The sequence below is a fragment of the Bubalus bubalis genome, chromosome X (genome assembly GCF_019923935.1).
Source record: "Bubalus bubalis isolate 160015118507 breed Murrah chromosome X, NDDB_SH_1, whole genome shotgun sequence".
Lineage (NCBI taxonomy): Eukaryota > Metazoa > Chordata > Mammalia > Artiodactyla > Bovidae > Bubalus > Bubalus bubalis.
Window position 1 is genome coordinate 64,926,642 of NC_059181.1, and position 18,818 is coordinate 64,945,459.

An 18,818-nucleotide genomic window follows, 5' to 3' on the forward strand; every position below is an offset into this window, starting at 1 on the left:
CAACGTGCTGGACTGCTACTACTCATCTTTCAGAGGTCACCTTGGGGGTTTAGTCTTCTGTGCAGTTTTGCTTGATTCCCACCAGAAAAGGTTATTGGGTGGGTCCTCCTTTCTGGAAGAAGTAGGACTCTAGCCTCTGTTGCACTCTACTCTAATGGTTGCTTGCTTGCCTATCCTCTCAGCATTTGGCCTTGTGTGGCCTCTCTGCTCCAATACACACTGCTCACCTTTCCTCACCTTGCCCCACACCTCCAACACATCAACATTCACTACTCAAGTATCACACTGCCTGTCTCTAAGCCCCCAGTGCCAAGTGGTGGGTAAGGCTCCCCTAAATATTAACTGGTGAACTGGAAAGAGACCTCATCCTAGAGAGATTTCCAGTTTTGTTTTTGTTTTGAACATGGATGTGCCGTTTGTGGTTCTCACTGGGAATGTCAGCAAGTCGAGGGCAGAGACAAGAAGAAACAAATGCCTGGCTCTGGACCAGGTCCTGTTTTTGGCTCTTGATTTGACTTTCCTCACTTATCATGGAGGATGGCACTAAGAACAGAGTGCTCTTGATTCCTCCCCTGCTTCCAGGCTGCATGAATTGAAGCTGAGTGGGTGGGAGGAGTTGGGGGCTGAAGAACCCCCAGGTCCTTAGTTCTCACATAGTCTGGAGCGGGGACAGGGTTTCCAGCCCACACTGTCTGCTCCCAAGGTCAATCTCAAGACTGGTCCATCTCCTCTTGCTTCAGACTCCTGTATATCCCTAGGCTCTATAAATATTTGTGGCATGGCATTATGAATAAATGAGTACGTGTTCTTGTGTTCTTTATTTCTTCCACAAGTGTTGTAGAGGAAGGAAAGAGCTGGAAAAGGGGGAAGAATCTCTGAAAAAATGGGTCAGCAGGCTGCAGGGCTGGAGGGGGAGAGTGTCCCATTAGCCCCAGCTCCAATTCAGAATAGGAGTTGTTGCCTTGGTGGCGGTAATGTTTGCGAGTGTGTGTGCGTTGAGGTGGGGAAGAAGCAACCCCTAAACGCGAGAAAACCATTTTTGCTTGGGTTTGTTTAGGCCGGGCAAGTGTTTTCTCAATGCCGCCCACCTTCTCTTGCAAGGTGCTTGATTTAATCATTTAAATGTTCTATGGGGAGAGGAAGGATAAAACAAAACTCCCTAAATCTACGTCAGATTCCCTTGGTCCACATGGAACCCTTTCCCTGTCTTCCTCTTCATACACATCCAGTTGATCCAGAGGCTGAGAACCCACACTCCCTCCCGCCAACACCAAGCCTCCCGCTCCCGCCCCCTCCCACCGCCCGCTGCCCCGCAGCCCCGAAGCAGCCACAGGGGGAACCAAAGAGACAGAAGCCTTCCCGGCTGCCCGGACCACAGACGCCAACACCCCCCGCCCCCCACCACACGCCGCCCGCCGGCACCCCGCACGCTAACCCACGACCGAGCGGCGGCGGCAGCAGCGGGCTCTGGGCTGCAGGCTGCGGTGACTCGCAGCGGTGCGCTCCTGGCAGCGCTAGCCATCCCAGGTGACTGGGACTCGCTAGATCGGCTGGCCCGGGGTCCTCCGCCCCAGCTCGCGCCCCCGGCCCGGGTTCTGGCGCCCACCTGCCTTCTTGCCCTCTCCCGCCTCTCACCTTTCCCCCCACCCACCCCCCAGGCTCGCGGGAAGGGAGGTCGCGGCAGCGGCCCGGCGGCACCGGCGACCGTGGCGACAGCGGCGACAGTGGCGGCGGCGGTGGCGGCGGCGGCGGCGGCGGCGGCGGAGGCTGCGGCGGCGACCGTGGCAGAGGCGGTGGCGGAGGCCTCCGTGGCGGAGGCGGAAGCAGAGGTGGAGGCCGAGGCCTCAGTAGAGGAGGCAGTGGCGGAGGCCACCCTGGGGGAGGCGGTGGCAGCCCTGGCGGAGGAGGAGGCGGAGGCTGCACTGGCGGCAGCGGCCGTGGCGGTGGCGGAGGCCAGCGAGGCCGAAGCCGCCGCCGCCGCAGCAGAGGCTGCGGCGCCCGCCGTGGGGGAGGCCGATGCGGATTCCGCTGCGGAGGTGGAGGCGGCGGTAGCGGCGGCGGTAGCCGCCGCCGCGGATGCAGATGCGGAAACGGGCGGGGGCTCCGAGGGGAACCCGGACTTTCCTATGGCCTCGCTGTACGTGGGCGACCTGCACCCTGAGGTGACGGAGGCAATGCTGTATGAGAAGTTCAGCCCGGCCGGGCCCATCCTCTCCATCCGCCTTTGCAGGGACAAGATCACCCGCCGCTCGTTGGGCTATGCGTATGTCAACTACCAGCAACCGGTGGACGCCAAGCGGGCCCTGGAGACCCTGAACTTTGATGTCATCAAGGGCAGGCCGGTGCGCATCATGTGGTCCCAGCGGGACCCCTCGCTCCGCAAGAGCGGAGTGGGCAACGTCTTCATCAAGAACCTGGGCAAGACCATCGACAACAAGGCTCTGTACAACATCTTCTCGGCGTTCGGCAACATCCTGTCCTGCAAAGTAGCCTGCGACGAAAAGGGGCCCAAGGGCTATGGGTTCGTGCACTTCCAGAAGCAGGAGTCCGCCGAGCGGGCCATAGATGCGATGAATGGCATGTTCCTGAACTACCGCAAAATTTTCGTTGGGAGATTCAAGTCGCATAAAGAACGAGAGGCCGAAAGGGGAGCCTGGGCCAGGCAGTCCACCAGTGCTGACGTCAAGGATTTTGAGGAAGACACCGATGAGGAGGCCACCTTCCGATGAAAACATCCCAGGAGCGAGCCAGCCAGCAGAGCCAAACCTTGGCTCCCACCCGGTTTACAACCCCCCCACCCATCCCATTCCCCCCAACCCACCAGCAGTGTATTGTATTGGGAGTGCAGGTCTCTCTCTCACCCCTTCCTTCCTCCTTCCTTCCCTCCACCTCTGCCTTCCTGTTTCTCTCTCTCTCTCTCTCTCTCTCTCTCTCTCTCTCTCTCTCTCGACTTCCCCTTCTCTCCTCGCCCCTCCCCCCACACCCACCTTGGGTGTTGTGAATAATATGCTAATCTGTGCCACTTGATAGTTAAAGGCTGCCTCTTCTCCTTGTGGTTTGGTTTAAAAAGCACTTTCTCTCTTTGTTTATTGCACAGGTGATGCAATGTCATGGTAGAAACATCAGGAAGGAGAAGGAAATCAGATGAGGGAAAACCAAGAGAGTAATTGCTCCCCATGACCCTACTACCTGGAGACAACCACTTTTACCATTTTGGTGTGCTGTTTTCAAGGCTCTCTTATCTCCTCTCTCTCTCACCCTTCCTCACCTCCACCCCACCTTCCCTTTTAACACAGTGTTATAGAATGGTTCTTGTATGTGGTGTTTCTTAACCTGCTTTTTCAAAAACTAAAACCAAACAAACGTCAACCCATTGAACTTCTTTCCATGTTATTCAACAGGCTTGAGAAAGGTCATCTTCAGTGCCTGCAGTGTATCTATGGACCCTAACATTTCTGTAATCATCGCCACATTGTTGGACATTCAGGTGGTGCCTAGTTCTTTCCCTGTGTTTAAACCCAGCACTGTGTATACTCTGATGAGTGAATTCTTCCTTGTCAAGCCAAATCTTTGCTAGCGTACAGGATGTTCTTAATTGTGGACTTGCAGGATCCACATGTGGACATTTTAAAGACTATTCCTGTGTTGCCCAATGGCCCCTTCATAAGCATTGTACCAATTTGCATTCATGCCAGCCACCTCAACTAGTAAAAACAGTATGCCCATTTCCCCTGCATAGTCTCCTGGTCACTGTAATTGGTGTGTGTGGGGGGGGAGGGGGGGCTGTGTGTGCGCGTGCACGCTGCATGCGTGTGCGTGTGTCTTGGCCAGCTTGATGGGCTGCAAATGGTATTTTGCTGTCCTTAGTTGTTTTGCTGAATTTAAATACTGTTTATCACCTCCTTCCCCTGAACCCACTTCCTGCCCCTTTCCCCATTCTCAGAAAAATAATCCAACTTCATTGTATGAGAAAAAAAAATCACAAAGCAGACAAGTCAACAGAAGAAAATTAATGTCACAAGTAATGAATCTTAATGATCACCCATACCTCCCTGAATCATTCGTCTACACCTGCCCAGTATTTTTCATGTGATATATATGTGAATTGTAATGTATATACTGTTTCATTATCTGCTTTTTCACAATAAATATATGATATAGATAGATATAGATGTATAGATAGATATTATTGAACTTCTTTTCATGTCATTAAATATTCTTCTAAAATAGTTTCCGTGGCTGTTTAGTATTCCAGGGAATGGGCTAGATAGAGGAACAGATAGGTGTATACATCTGTATCCATATGTAGATATAGATATGGGCATATTTGTTTTCACTAGTTCATCATCATTGAACCTCTGGATGGCTTCTTTGTTTTTTGTTTTCTTATTCAAATCCAAGTTGCTTAGAGCATAGTGCACAAACCTTGGTTACATTTTAGATTTTTTTCCTGAACAAACATTGCCAAAAGAAGAATTGAAGTGTTCAAGTTTTGAAATATTTTTTGGGGGGGTCATTATTAAGTGGCTATTCACAAATATAGTTATCAATTTACCCTCATCAGGTACAACATTGTGAGAGGACCTGGACAATCTGGACAATTTTCTGGACTTGCTATTGCAATCATTTCTGTACTCTTCCAATATTTTGTCAGGGTAGCTGTAGTTTTTTTTTTTTAAAAAAAACATTTATTTTTATACAGATAATGCAGCATCATTTTTTAGATTCTGTATATATGTGTTAATATACAGTATTTGTTTTCCTCTTTCTGACTTACTTAACTCTGTATAACAGGCTCTAGGTTCATACACCTCACTTCAACTGACTCAAATTCATTCCTTTTTATGGCTGAGTAATAGTCCATTGTATACATGTACCACAACTTCTTTATCCATTCATCTGTTGATGGACATCTAGGTTGCTTCCATGTCCTGCGTACTATAAATAGTGCTGCAATGAACATCAGAGTACATGTGTTTTTTGAATTATAGTATTCTCAGAGTGGTGGCTCAGTAGTGGGACTGCTGGTTCATGTGGTATTTTTATTCTTAGTTTTTTAAGGAATCTCCATAGTGGTTATATCAATTTACATTCCCACCAGCAGTGCAAGAGGGTTCCCTTTTCTCCACATCCTCTCCAGCATTTATTGTTTGTAGAGTTTTTGATAATGGCCACTGATGAACCTATTTGCAGGGCAGGAATAGGGACACATATGTGGACACAGGAGTGTAAGGGGAGGGTGCAATGAATTGGGAGCATAGTACTGACATATATACACTACCATGTGTAAAATAGACAGTTAGTGGGAAGTTGCTGTATAATAGAGGGAACTTAGCTTGGTACTCTGTGACAACCTAGAGGGGTGGGATGGGGAGTGGGAGGAAGGCTCTAGAGGGAGGGGATATATGTATACTTATGACTGATTCATGTTGTTGTACAGCAGAAACTAACATGATATTGTAAAGAATTATCTTCCAATTAAAAATAAATTTTAAAAAAGAAGAATACAAAATTATTAAGAATTCTAAGTTGACAACAGAAGTCACTTGGGTCATCTGGGAGCAAACTTTGTGACTTCAGGTTAAATTCTCTCTCTCATTGAGTATTCAATGAATGCACTGGTTGAGGTTTAAGCCCAAATATGTTATATTAAATAATTTATATATGAGCATGCTGCTGCTAAGTCGCTTCAGTCGTGTCCGACTCTGTGCGACCCCATAGACAGCAGCCCACCAGGCCCCACCGTCCCTGGGATTCTCCAGGCAAGAACACTGGAGTGGGTTGCCATTTCCTCCTCCAATGCATGAAAGTGAAAAGTGAAAGTGAAGTCACTCAGTCGTGTCCGACTCTTAGCGACCCCATGGACTGCAGCCTACCAGGCTCCTCCGTCCATGGGATTTTCCAGGCAAGAGTACTGGAGTGGGGTGCCATTGCCTTCTCTGCATAATCATATTTTAGTATTTGAGTCTCACTAAATCTCTGCTTTCTGAGAGATTAACAAGCAGATAGATTTTAACAGTGTCCATGTCTTGCATTCCCAGCACTTTTCATGAACCTAGTGCCTAAAAGATTCTCAATAATTGTTGGCTGAGTCAAAAAATAAAACATAATAGAAGCCTTGTTTCATTGATAATAAAAAGTAAAAATCACTCCTAATTCTACCACTTGACACAAAAACTTTGAAGCACATGAAACATGTACATAAATAAATAGTACCTTCAAAATGTAATATGTATTGTTTCACTATGGGATAATTTCACTATAATTGGTCTTTCATATTATATTCTCAAATTATTCAATATTCTCTAATTTTGTTTTCAGTTTATATTATAAATGAGCTATAATTTCTTAAGCTTAGTCCCTTCATTATGCTTATATTTTCTCTGGGGTTTCCCCAGATAGTTTAACTCTACAGGGAACACATTTGTAGCTGAATATTTGCTGACATGTGGAGATATTTAATTGACTTATGTAACTTGTTCATGGATTGGAAGAATTAATATTGTTACAATGGTCAAAGAAATCTACAGATTTAATGCAGTTCATATGAAAATACCCATAATATTTTTTACAGAAATAAACAATCCTAAAATTTATGTGTGGCCCAAAAAACCTGAATAGCCAAAGCAATCTTGATAAAAAAGAACTAAGCTGAAACTATAACTTTCCTGGCCTCAGACTAGAATACAAAGCTATGGTAATCAAAACAACATGGTACCAGTACAAAAACAGACTCATCTATTGATGGAGCAGAAAAGTCAGAAATAAACTCATGAATATATAATCAGTTAATGTACAACAAAGGAAGTAGGAACATACAATGAGGAAAAGACAGTTCTTCAATAAGAGGTGCTGGAAAAACTGAACAGGTACAAGTAAAAGAATAAATTGGGACTCTTTCATAGGAGAAAGAGCTTCCCCAATGGTTCAATGGTAAAGAATCCACCTGCCAATGCAGGAAATGTAGGAGACGTGGGCTCAACCCTTGGGTTGGGAAGATCCCCTGGAGAAGGGATTGGCAACCCACTCCAGTTATTCTTGCCTGAAAAATCCTATGGGTAGAGGAGCCTGGTGGGCTACAGTCTAAAAGGTTGCACAGAGTCAGACATGACTGAGTGCATGCGCACGCACACACACACACACACTCATGTCATATACAAAAATGCATTCAAAATGGATTGAAGCCCTAAATTTCAATAAACCATGAAACTCCTAGAAGAGGACATTGGCAGAACAATCTTTGACATGTCATAGAAATATCCCTTTTATATGTCTCCTAAGGCAAAGGAAACGAAAACATTTTTAAAAGAACCTAATTAAACTTAAAAGCTTCTGAACAGCAAACGAGACCATTGACAAAATGAAGACAAACTATGTAATGGGAGAAAAGTATTTACAAATGGTATGAACAATGGTATTAATTTCCAAACTATATGAACAGCTCATATAACTCAATATTAAACAAAAACAATTTATAAAGCACAGAAGGCCTAAATACACATTTTTCCAAAGAAGATATATAGATGGCTAACAAGCATATGAAAAGATGTTCAATGTCATTAATCATCAAAGAAATGCAAATCAAAACCACAATAAGATAGCCACCCTAAACACACATATCTTAGAATGGCCATCATCAAAAAGACCACAACTAACAAATGTTCTGAGGATGTGAGGAAAGGGAATCCTGTACAGCATTGGCAGGAATGTACATTGGTGCAAAAACTATGAAAATCAGTATGCAGATTCCTCAGAAAAATAGAACTACCATATGATCCAGCAATATATCTATTCCTGGATATATATTCAAAGAAAACAAAAACACAAATTCAAGAAAAGATACATGTACTCCAATGCTCATAGTAATGTTATTTACAATAGTCAAGATATGGTAGCAATCCAAGATTCCACCAACAAATGAATGGATAAATAAAATGTAGTATATTTACTGGAATATTACTCAGCCACAAAAAGAATAACAATTTGCCATTTGCAACAATATAGATGGACATGTAGTGAAATATGTGAGACAGAGAAAAACAATTCTTGGTTATTGCTTATGTGTAAAATCTAAAAATAAAACAAAAGAATGAACATAATAGCAACAACAAAAGGAAACACACTCACAGATATAAAGAACATCATCTGAGCCTTCAGCTAGTATCAATCTTCTTGCAATAGTAACATTATAAGTCCCTGATCACATATCACCCATAATCAATATAATAAAAATGAAAACGTTTGAAATATTGCAAGAATCACAAAAATGTGACAGAGATATGAAGTGAGCAAATGTTCTTGGAAAAATAGTGTTGGTAGACTTGCTCAGTGCAGGGTTGCTACAAAATCTTCAATTAAAAAAACCATTAAAAAATTGAAGTATTATATATTACCCTTCTTTGTCTCTTGTTGTAGCCTTTGTTTTAAAGTCTATTTTGTCCGATATGAGTATTGTTACCCCTGATTTCTTGACATTCCCATTTACATGAAATATCTTTTCCCATCCCTTCATTTTCAATTATGTCTTTAGGCCTGAAGTGAGTCTTTTGTAGGTAGCATATTGAAAGGTCTTGTTTTTTAATCATCAGCCACTTTATGTCTTTTGGTCAGAGCATTTAGTCCATTGACATTTAAAGCAATTGTTGATAGGCATGTACTTATTAGGGCTTCCCTGATAGCTTAGTGGGTAAAGAATCAGCCTGCCAATTCAGGAGACTGGGGTTTGATCCCTTGTTTGGGAATATCCCCTGGAGAAGGAAATGGCAACTCACTCATGTGTTCTTGCCTGGAGAATCCCATGGACAAAGGAGCCTGGAGGGCTACAGTCAATGGGGTTGCAAGAGTCGGACACAACTTAGCTGCTAAACCACCAACCACGTGTACTTATTATCATTTTATTACTTTTTTCCAATTGTTTTTGCAGTTTTCTGTTTATTTTCTTCTTTTTGTCTCTTGTATTGTAGCTTGATGATTTTCTTTAGTAGTATTATGTTTGGATTTCTTTCTTTTTGGTTTTTATGGTTCTATTATTTGTTTTTGATTTGTGATTATCATAGGGTTCATATATGTTGACCTATAATTATACCTACTTGTTTTAAACTAGCAGTCATTTAAGTTGAAATATATTCTGAAAGATCTACATTTTCTCCTCTCCCCCACACTCTGTGGTTTTAAAGTCATATTTTACATTATCCCTTAACTGTTCCTTGTAGTTTTAGTTGCTTTTACTTTTTTGTCTTTTAATCTACACACTCTCTCATTTAAGTAATCTTTAAGCCTTACTGTATATCTGCCTTTCCTAGTGCAATTTTCTTTTTCCTATAGATTCTTATTTTTTTCCATTTAGAGAAGATCCTTCAACATTTCTTTTAAGGTAAGCTTTGCTGTAGAAGACTCTTGAGAGTCCCTTGGACTATAGGAAGATCAAATTAGTCAATCCTAAAGGAAATTAACCCTTAATATTCACTGGAAGGACTGTTGATGAAGCTTAATCTCAAATACTTTGGCCATCTAATGCAAAAAGCTGACTCATTGGAAAAGACCCTGATGTTGGGAAAGACTGAAGGCGAAGGGAGAAGGGGGCAGCAGAAGAAGAGATGGTTAGGTAGCATCACTGACTCAATGGACATGAATTTGAGCAAATTCCGGGAGATAGTGGAGGACAGAGGAACCTGGCCTGCTATAGTTCATGGGGTCACAAAGAGTCACCCACAACTTAGCGACTGACCAAAAACAAATATTGATGAATTCTTCTAGTTTTTGGTTGTCTGAGAAGTTCTTTATCTCTTATTGTATTCTAAATTATAATCTTGCTGGGTAGAGTATTCTAGGTTTCAGGTTTTCCCATTTAGCACTTTTTATATATCATGCCACTCCATTCTTGCCTGCAAAGTTTCTGCAGAGAAATTAGCTGATAGCTTTATGGGGGTTCCCTTATATATAACCTGTGGTATTTCCCTTGCTGTCTTTCAAATTATCTATCTCTAACTTTTGCCATTTTAATTATTATGTATCTTGATGTGGGTTTTTTTGGGGGGCTCATCTTGTATGAGACCTTCTGTGCTTCAAGTACCTAGATATCTATTTCCTTCTTCAGGTTTGGGAAATTTTCAGTCATAATTTCTTCAAATACATTCTTGTCCCCTTCTCTTTCTTCTCCTTCTAGAACCCCTATAATGTGAATGCTGCTATATTTAATGTTAATTTAGTTATTTTAAAATATATTTTTATTTCTGCTGTTCTGATTAGGTGATTTTCAACATTCTATCTTCTATGTTGCTTAGTCTGCTATTTATTTCTATTAGAGTCATTTTTAAAAATTTCAGATATGAAATTATCTATTTTTGGTTGGGCCTTTTTAATATTTTCTAGTTCCTTGTTAAAGTGACTTGTGTTTATATTAATTCTTTGCCCTAATTTAGTTAAAATTTTTATCATCAATGTTCTTTATCAGGTAAATTGTTTATTTCTGTTTCATTATTTTTTTCAGGGTTTTTCTCTTGCTCTTTAAATTGAGAGTAGTTCCTCTGCCTTTTCATTTTACTGAACTTTATCTGCCTCAATGAATTTAGGTGAAACACTTACCTATTGTGGTCTTGAGCAGATGTTCTTATGTGAGAATGTCCCTATACTGACTATGTGTGCCCAATGCCTTTGGTGGGTGATTTGAAGTGCATGTTATTTTCAGTGAGAACAGTTCCACATGTACATGCATTTTTAATGTGTTTATGGGTGGAAGGAGGTGAACTTCCATCCTCCTATTGCTCCATTTGGTTTCTCGTCAAATACACAATATCTTTGAAGCAATAAAGTGACATGCAATAAAACAAGATATACCTGTAAATCCAAAAACAAAATTAGTTTCTCAGAGACACCTACATTCCCTTGTTTATTTCAGCATCATTCTCAATAACCCAAACAGGACATAACCAATGTCTGTCAATGGATGAATAGATTAAGAATATGTGATACACACATACACACAAACAATGGAATATTTTTGAACCATAAAAGAAAGAAATCCTGACATTTGAAACAACATTGATGAATCTGAAGGACACTAGGCTAAATGAAATAAGCCAAGCAGGGAAAGACAAATATGTATGATCTCACTTTTATGTGGAATCTTTTTTTTTTAAAAAGGACAAGCTAATTGAAACAAAGTAGAATGTTAGTGAATGAGGAGTGGGGCTTGGGAGAAATGGGGAAATATTGGTTAAAGGGTACAAAATTTCACTTATAATGTGAATATGTTCTGGGGATATAATGTACAGCACAGTGAATATAGTTAATAATAGTTTATTGTACATTTGAAATTTTCTCAAAGAGTAGATCTTAATCATTTTTGCCATACAAAAAGGGTACTTATGTAAGCTAATGGATGAGTTAATTAATTAGGTTGTGGTAATTTCACTATGTATATTAAACCATCAAGTTGTAAACTTTACATGTTTACTGTTTTATTTGTCAATTATACCTCAATGGTTCATCTAGTCAAGGCTATGGTTTTTCCAGTGGTCATGTATGGATGTGAGAGTTGGACTGTGAAGAAAGCTGAGCGCCGAAGAATTGATGCTTTTGAACTGTGGTGTTGGAGAAGCCTCTTGAGAGTCCCTTGGACTGCAAGGAGATCTAACCAGTCCATCCTAAAGGAAATCAGTCCTGAATATTCATTGGAAGGACTGATATTGAAGCTGAAACTCCAATATTTTAGCCACCTGATTCAAAGAGCTGACTCATTTGAAAAGACCCTGATGCTGGGAAAGATTGAAGGCAGGAGGAGAAGGGGACGACAGAGGATGAGATGGTTGGATGGGATCACTGACTCAATGGACATGAGTTTGAACAAGCTCTGGGCGTTGGTGATGAACAGGGAGGCCTGGTGTGCTGCAGTTTGTGGGGTTGCAAAGCGTCAGACACGACTGAGCGGCTGCACTGAACTGAACTGAATGCTAGGAAAATACAAATACAAATAAAATAAAAATTTTAAACTTTTCCTCTGTGAAGGTCACTATTAAGATAATGGAAAGGCAAGCCAGAATCTAGGAGAAAATACTTGCAAAACACATGTCTGGTAAGAGATTTGTATCCAAAATATTCAAAGAACTTGTGAAATGGAACAATAAGAAAGCAAATATTCCAACTTAAAAATGGACAAAATATTTGAACAGAAACCTCATCTAATATACACAGATAACAATAAGTGCCTGGAGAAGGAAATGGTAGCCTATTCCAGTATTCTTGCTGGGAAAATCCCATGGACAGAGGAGACTCGCAGGCTGCAGTCTGTGGGGTTATCGGACACAAATGAGCACACAGAGCAGCAAAAAAGCACATGAGAAGATGCTCGGCATCACAGGGCATTCAGTTCAGTTCAGTTGCTCAGTCGTGTCCGACTCTTTGTGACCCCATGAATCACAGCACGCCAGGCCTCCCTGTCCATCACCAACTCCCGGAGTTCACTCAAACTCACATCCATCGAGTCAGTGATGCCATGCAGCCATCTCATCCTCTGTCGTCCCCTTCTCCTCCTGCCCCCAATCCCTCCCAGCATCAGAGTCTTTTCCAATGAGTCAACTCTTCGCATGAGGTGGCCAAAGTACTGGAGTGTCAGGTTTAGCATCATTCCTTCCAAAGAAATCCCAGGGCTGATCTCCTTCAGAATGGACTGGTTGGATCTCCTTGCAGTCCAAGGGACTCTCAAGAGTCTTCTCCAACACCACAGTTCAAAAGCATCAATTCTTCAGTGCTCAGCTTTCTTCACAGAACAACTCTTGCATCCATACATGACCACTGGAAAAACCATAGCCTTGACTAGATGGGCCTTTGTTGGCAAAGTAATGTCTCTGCTTTTCAAAATGCTATCTAGATTGGTCATAACTTTTTTTCCAAGGAATAAGTGTCTTTTAATTTCATGGCTGCAATCACCATCTTCAGTGATTTTGGGGCCCCCCAAAATAAAGTCTGACACTGTTTCTACTGTTTCCCCATCTATTTGCCATGAAGTGATGGGACCAGATGCCATGATCTTACTTTTCTGAATGTTGAGCTTTAAGCCAACTTTTTCACTCTCCTCTTTCACTTTCATCAAGAGGCTTTTTAGCTCCTCTTCACTTTCTGCCATAAGGGTGGTGTCATCTGCATATCTGAGGTCATTAGGGAATTGCAAATTGAAGCATAACACCAAATAGTGACAGTGATGAAGAGAAACAGATGCTGCCATCATAGCTGCTGGTAATACAAAATGTAACAGCCACTTTGCAAGAATATTTGGCAGTTTTGTACAAAACTAAATATAGGGAGAAAAATCAATAACCTCAGATATGCAGATGACACCACCCTTATGCCAGAAAGTGAAGAGGAACTAAAGAGCCTTTTGATGAAAGTGAAAGAGGAGAGTGAAAAAGTTGGCTTAAAACTCAGCATTCAAAAAACTAAGATCATGGCATCCGGTCCCATCACTTCATGGTAAAAAGATGGAGAAGCAATGGACAAAGTGACAGACTGTGTTCTTGGGCTCCAAAATCACTGTGGATGGTGACTGCTGCAGCCATGAAATTAAAAGATGCTTGCTCCCTGGAAGAAAAGCTATGACAAACCTAGAAAGCATATTAAAAAGCAGAGACATTACTTTACTGACAAAGATCCGTATAGTCAAAACTATGGTGTTTCCAGTAGTCATGTATGGATGTGAGAGTTGGACTATAAAGAAAGCTAAGCACAGAAGAATTGATGCTTTTGAACTGTGGTGTTGGAGAAGCCTCTTGAGAATCCCTTAGACTGCAAGGAGGTCAAACCAGTCAATCCTAAAGGAAATCAGTCCTGAATATTCATTGGAAGGACTGATGTTGAAGCTGAAGCTCCAATACTGTGACCACATGATGGGAAGAACTGACTCATTGGAAAAAACCCTGATGCTGAGAAAGATTGAAGGCAGGAGGAGAAGGGGACGACAGAGGATAGATGGTTGGATGGCATTATCAACTCAATGGACATGAGTTTGAGCAAGCTCTGGGAGTTGGTGATGGACAGGGAAGCCTAGCATGCTTCAGTCCAGGGAGTCACAAAGAGTCAGACATGACTGAGTGACTGAACTGAACTGAAACATAAGCTTAGTATACAATCCAGAAACCGTGTTCCTATTTACACGAATGAGTTGAAAACCTGTCAACACAAAACCTTGTATGTGAATTTGCGTAGTGGCATTATTTATAATTTCCAAAATCTAGTAACAACCAAGATATCATTCAATAGGTAAATGGATAAATTTTCATACCATGCATGGAATGTTTTTCAGTGTGAAAAAGAAATGAGCTAATATACCGTTAAAACACATGGAAGATACTTAAATGAATTAAGTATAAAATCAACCAGTCTAAAAAGCCTACATACTATAATATTTCAAAAATATGACATTCCAGAAAAAGCTGAACAGTAGAGACACTGCTTGCCAGAGCTTCTATGGGAGGGAGTGAGGAATGGATAAGTAAAGTACAGAATATTTTTGGTGAAAATATTCCCTATGAGACTTTAATGATGGATACATAATGCAATGCATATGCCAAAACCAATAGAACATCACAACAAAATTAACAAACTGATCTTTGTTAATGCTAATATGTCAGTATTGGTTCAACAAGGTAATAAAGAAAACTTCTGTGTATAGAAAGACCAGATTTTATGGGAATGCTCTGTTTTATCTGTTAAAATTTTCTGTAAATCTACAATAGTTCTACTACATACACCCTCTTAATTTTTTAAATAATTAAAAAAAATCAAGGCTGCTAAGAACATAAGACAATCTTCATCTTAAAGATTATTAATTTGGTATACATTGTCAGAAGAATTCATAGGTTAAAATATCTTGAAGATATTTTGAGCTATGAAATATGGATTCTGCTGATTCCACATTTGAGCTGAATAAATAAATTGCTGTTATATTTGCATTTTAAGTTGAAATTGTAAATGGCAAAATACATTCTAAGTAAAGAAAAATTAAAATATTAAAATTAAAAAGAGTTGCTGTTTACCTTAACATCTTGATGATTTTTTATTACAATGTCCAGTTGTAATCTTTTTTTTTAATTTTATTTTATTTTTAAATTTTACATAATTGTATTAGTTTTGCCAAATATCAAAATGAATCTGCCACAGGTATACATGTGTTCCCCATCCTGAACCCTCCTCCCTCCTCCCTCCCCATTCCATCCCTCTGGGTCGTCCCAGTGCACCAGCCCCAAGCATCCAGTATCGTGCATCGAACCTGGCCTGGCAACTCGTTTCATACATGATATTTTACATGTTTCAATGCCATTCTCCCAAATCTTCCCACCCTCTCCCTCTCCCACAGAGTCCATAAGACTGTTCTATACATCAGTGTCTCTTTTGCTGTCTCGTACACAGGGTTATTGTTACCATCTTTCTAAATTCCATATATATGCGTTAGTATACTGTATTGGTATATATATATGGAATTTAGAAAGATGGTAACAGTTGTAATCTTTTATTATTTCAGTAATATATACTGCTATCAACACCGAGAGACTCATTTCCCTAAACAAATAACATCACTTAGTACTAAAACTGTTTTTAAAAATTATGAATGGGATTGTCTTAAAATGATAGCTTGTTTCACTTGCTTTTAATTTTTTTTATTTTACGTATTACACTAGAAATAAAAGACCATTTAAAAATTCAGAAATACAGCGAAAAAAGAACACTCACTAATGATTCCATAAGAGATACTCACAATTTCTTTTGCATAATTGTGTTTTCATATGAATAAATATACCTGTTTTAGCAACTATAGGATAAAAAGGTAGATACTTTTATTGTTTTTTCTTTTTATTTTTTGATATCTTAAAGAAATTTCTCATATATCTGTTTCCACCACTCATTGGGATATTGGACAAGTCCTTTCTGAAACATAACCTTTTCTATCTGTAAAATTAAATAATAGTGTATTGTGTATGAAAGGGTCATTATAAGGATCAAGAGTATACAAATGTATCATAGGAAAAAAATTTTGATAGGCTTTTTTTTTAATGAATGTTACCAGATATGTTTTTGCCAAACTTATATGTAATTTGTATTGTACTAGTTGATCAGTTAGAAAGTCACCATGACAAATTAAAAGCATGGAATTTTTTAAAAAATTGAGAAGCTTGTTTATGTATTCTTTCATCTCTATTAGATTAAACTTCTTGTATTTTGATGCTTTGCTATTTGAAGTATTACACCTTTTATGTCTTCTTAGCGAACCATAGTCCTTTGTCTTTAGCAATTTTCTTAGCTCTAAAAGTCCATGTTTTGATATCAATATAAGTGCTGCTTTTTGAAAATTAATATTTACATGGTATACATTTTGTCACTCTTTTACTTTTTTTATTTTTTTTCTGGTTCACTTTTTTTTTCATTAAAATTTTTTTTTGTTTGTTTTTTAAACAGAGCTGGAGGAATCAATCATCCTGACTTTTGACTATACTACAAAGATATAGTCATTAAGACAATATGGGAAATGTACCTGATGCTGGGAAAGATTGAGGGCAGAAGAAGAGAGCGTCAGAGGATGAGATGGCTGGATGGCTTCACCAATGCAATGGGCATAAAATTGGGCAAACTTTGGGAGATGGTGAGGGACAGGGAGGCCTGGTGTGCTGCAGTTCATGGGGTTGCAAAGTGGATGACTGAACAACATATAGACTTACCTGGTGGCTCACATGATTAAGAATCTGCCTTCAGTGCAGGAAACCTGGGTTCTATCCCTGGGTTGGGAAGATCTCTGAAGAAGGAAATGGCAGCCCATTCCAGTATTCCTGCTTGGAAAATCCCATGGACAGAGGAGCCTGGAAGACTATAGTCCATGTGGTCACAAAGAGTCAGACCTGACTGAGTCACACACACACACACACACACATATGGCTTTCCTGGTGGCTCAGATGGTAAAGAATCTGCCTTTAATGCAAGATACCCAGGTTTGATCCCTGGGTTGGGACCCTGGAGAAGGGAATGGCAACCCACTCTAGTATTCTTGCCTGGAGAATCCTACAGACAGAGGAGCCTGACAGGCTACCATGGGGTCTCAAAGAGTCAGACATGACTAAAGCAATTTAGCATGCATATTGGAACAAGACCAGTAAAATTATCTCCATTTGCTGATAACATTATTCTACAAATATTTGCCTGTTGAATTGGCAAACCTAAGAATGATAGTAACTAGTGTAGACATGATAATCACGATGGTGTGATCACTCACCTAGAGCCAGATATCCTGGAATGTGAAGTCAAGTGGGCCTTAGAAAGCATCACTATGAACAAAGCTAGTGGAGGTGATGGAATTCCAGGTGAGCTATTTCAAATACTGAAAGATGATGCTGTGAAAGTGCTGCACTCAATATGCCAGCACACTTGGAAAACTCAGCAGTGGCCACAGGACTGGAAAAGATCAGTTTTCATTCCAATCCCAAAGAAAGGCAATGCCAAAAAATCCTCAAACTACTGCACAATTGCACTCATCTCACATGCTAGTAAAATAATGCTCAAAATTCTCCAGGCCAGGCTTCAGCAATACATGAACCGTGAACTTCCAGATGTTCAAGCTGGTTTTAGAAAAGGCAGAGGAACCAGAGACCAAATTGCCAACATCCTCTGGATCATCAAAAAAGCAAGAGAGTTCCAGAAAAACATCTATTTCTGCTTTATTGACTATACCAAAGCCTTTGACTGTGTGGATCACAATAAACTGTTGAAAATTCTGAAAGGGATGGGAATACCAGACCACCTGACCTGCCTCTTGAGAAACCTATATGCAGGTCAGGAAGCAAGAGTTAGAACTTGACATGGAACAACAGACTGGTTCCAAATAGGAAAAGGAGTATGACAAGGCTGTATATTGTCACCCTGCTTATTTAACTTATATGCAGAGTACATCATGAGAAACTCTGGGCTGGAAGAAGCACGAGCCGGAATCAAGATTGCCGGGAGAAATATCAATAACCTCAGATATGCAGATGACACCACCCTTATGGCAGAAAGTGAAGAGGAACTAAAAAGCCTCTTGATGAAAGTGAAAGAGGAGAGTGAAAATGTTGGCTTAAAACTCAACATTCAGAAAACAAAGATCATGGCATCTGGTCCCATCACTTCATGGGAAATAGATGGGGAAACTGGAAACAGTGTAGACTTTATTTTCTTGGACTCCAAAATCACTGCAGATGGTGACTGCAGCCATGAAATTAAAAGATGCTTACTCCTTGGAAGGAAAGTTATGACCAACCTAGATAGCATATTCAAAAGCAGAGACATTGCTTTGCCAACACAGGTCCGTCTAGTCAAGGCTATGGTTTTTCCTGTAGTCATGTATGGATGTGAGAGTTGGACTATAAAGAAAGCTGAGTGCCAAAGAATCGATGCTTTTGAACTATGGTGTTGGAGAAGACTCTTGAGAGTCCCTTGGACTGCAAGGAGATCCAACCAGTCCATTCTGAAGGAGATCAGCCCTGGGATTTCTTTGGAAGGAATGATGCTAAAGCTGAAACTCCAATACTGTGGCCACCTCATGCAAAGAGTTGACTCATTGGAAAAGACCCTGATGCTGGGAGGGATTGGGGGCAGGAAGAGAAGGGGACGACAGAGGATGAGATGGCTGGATGGCATCACTGACTCGATGGACGTGAGTCTGAGTGAACTCCGGGAGTTGGTGATGGACAGGGAGGCCTGGCGTGCTGCGATTCATGGGGTCGCAAAGAGTTGGACACGACTGAGCAACTGAACTGAACTGAACTGAATGTCATACATTATTTTAAAAGATAAATCAGCAA

At 40.8% G+C, this 18,818-nt stretch overlaps 1 protein-coding gene across 1 annotated transcript; it reads left to right on the plus strand.

The window, feature by feature from the left end:
• The first annotated feature begins 1,831 nt into the window (after window positions 1-1,831).
• LOC112582091 (polyadenylate-binding protein 1-like 2) lies at window positions 1,832-4,229 on the plus strand. The gene has a single exon (XM_025276171.2). The coding sequence runs from the start codon at window positions 2,127-2,129 to the stop codon at window positions 2,727-2,729; it is 603 nt and encodes a 200-aa protein (XP_025131956.1). The 5' UTR covers window positions 1,832-2,126; the 3' UTR covers window positions 2,730-4,229.
• The last annotated feature ends 14,589 nt before the right edge of the window (window positions 4,230-18,818 follow it).

Coding starts and splice junctions, on each gene's coding strand:
- LOC112582091 (XM_025276171.2), top strand. CDS start 2,127: ATGGCCTCGCTGTACGTGGGCGACCTGCACCCTGAGGTGACGGAGGCA.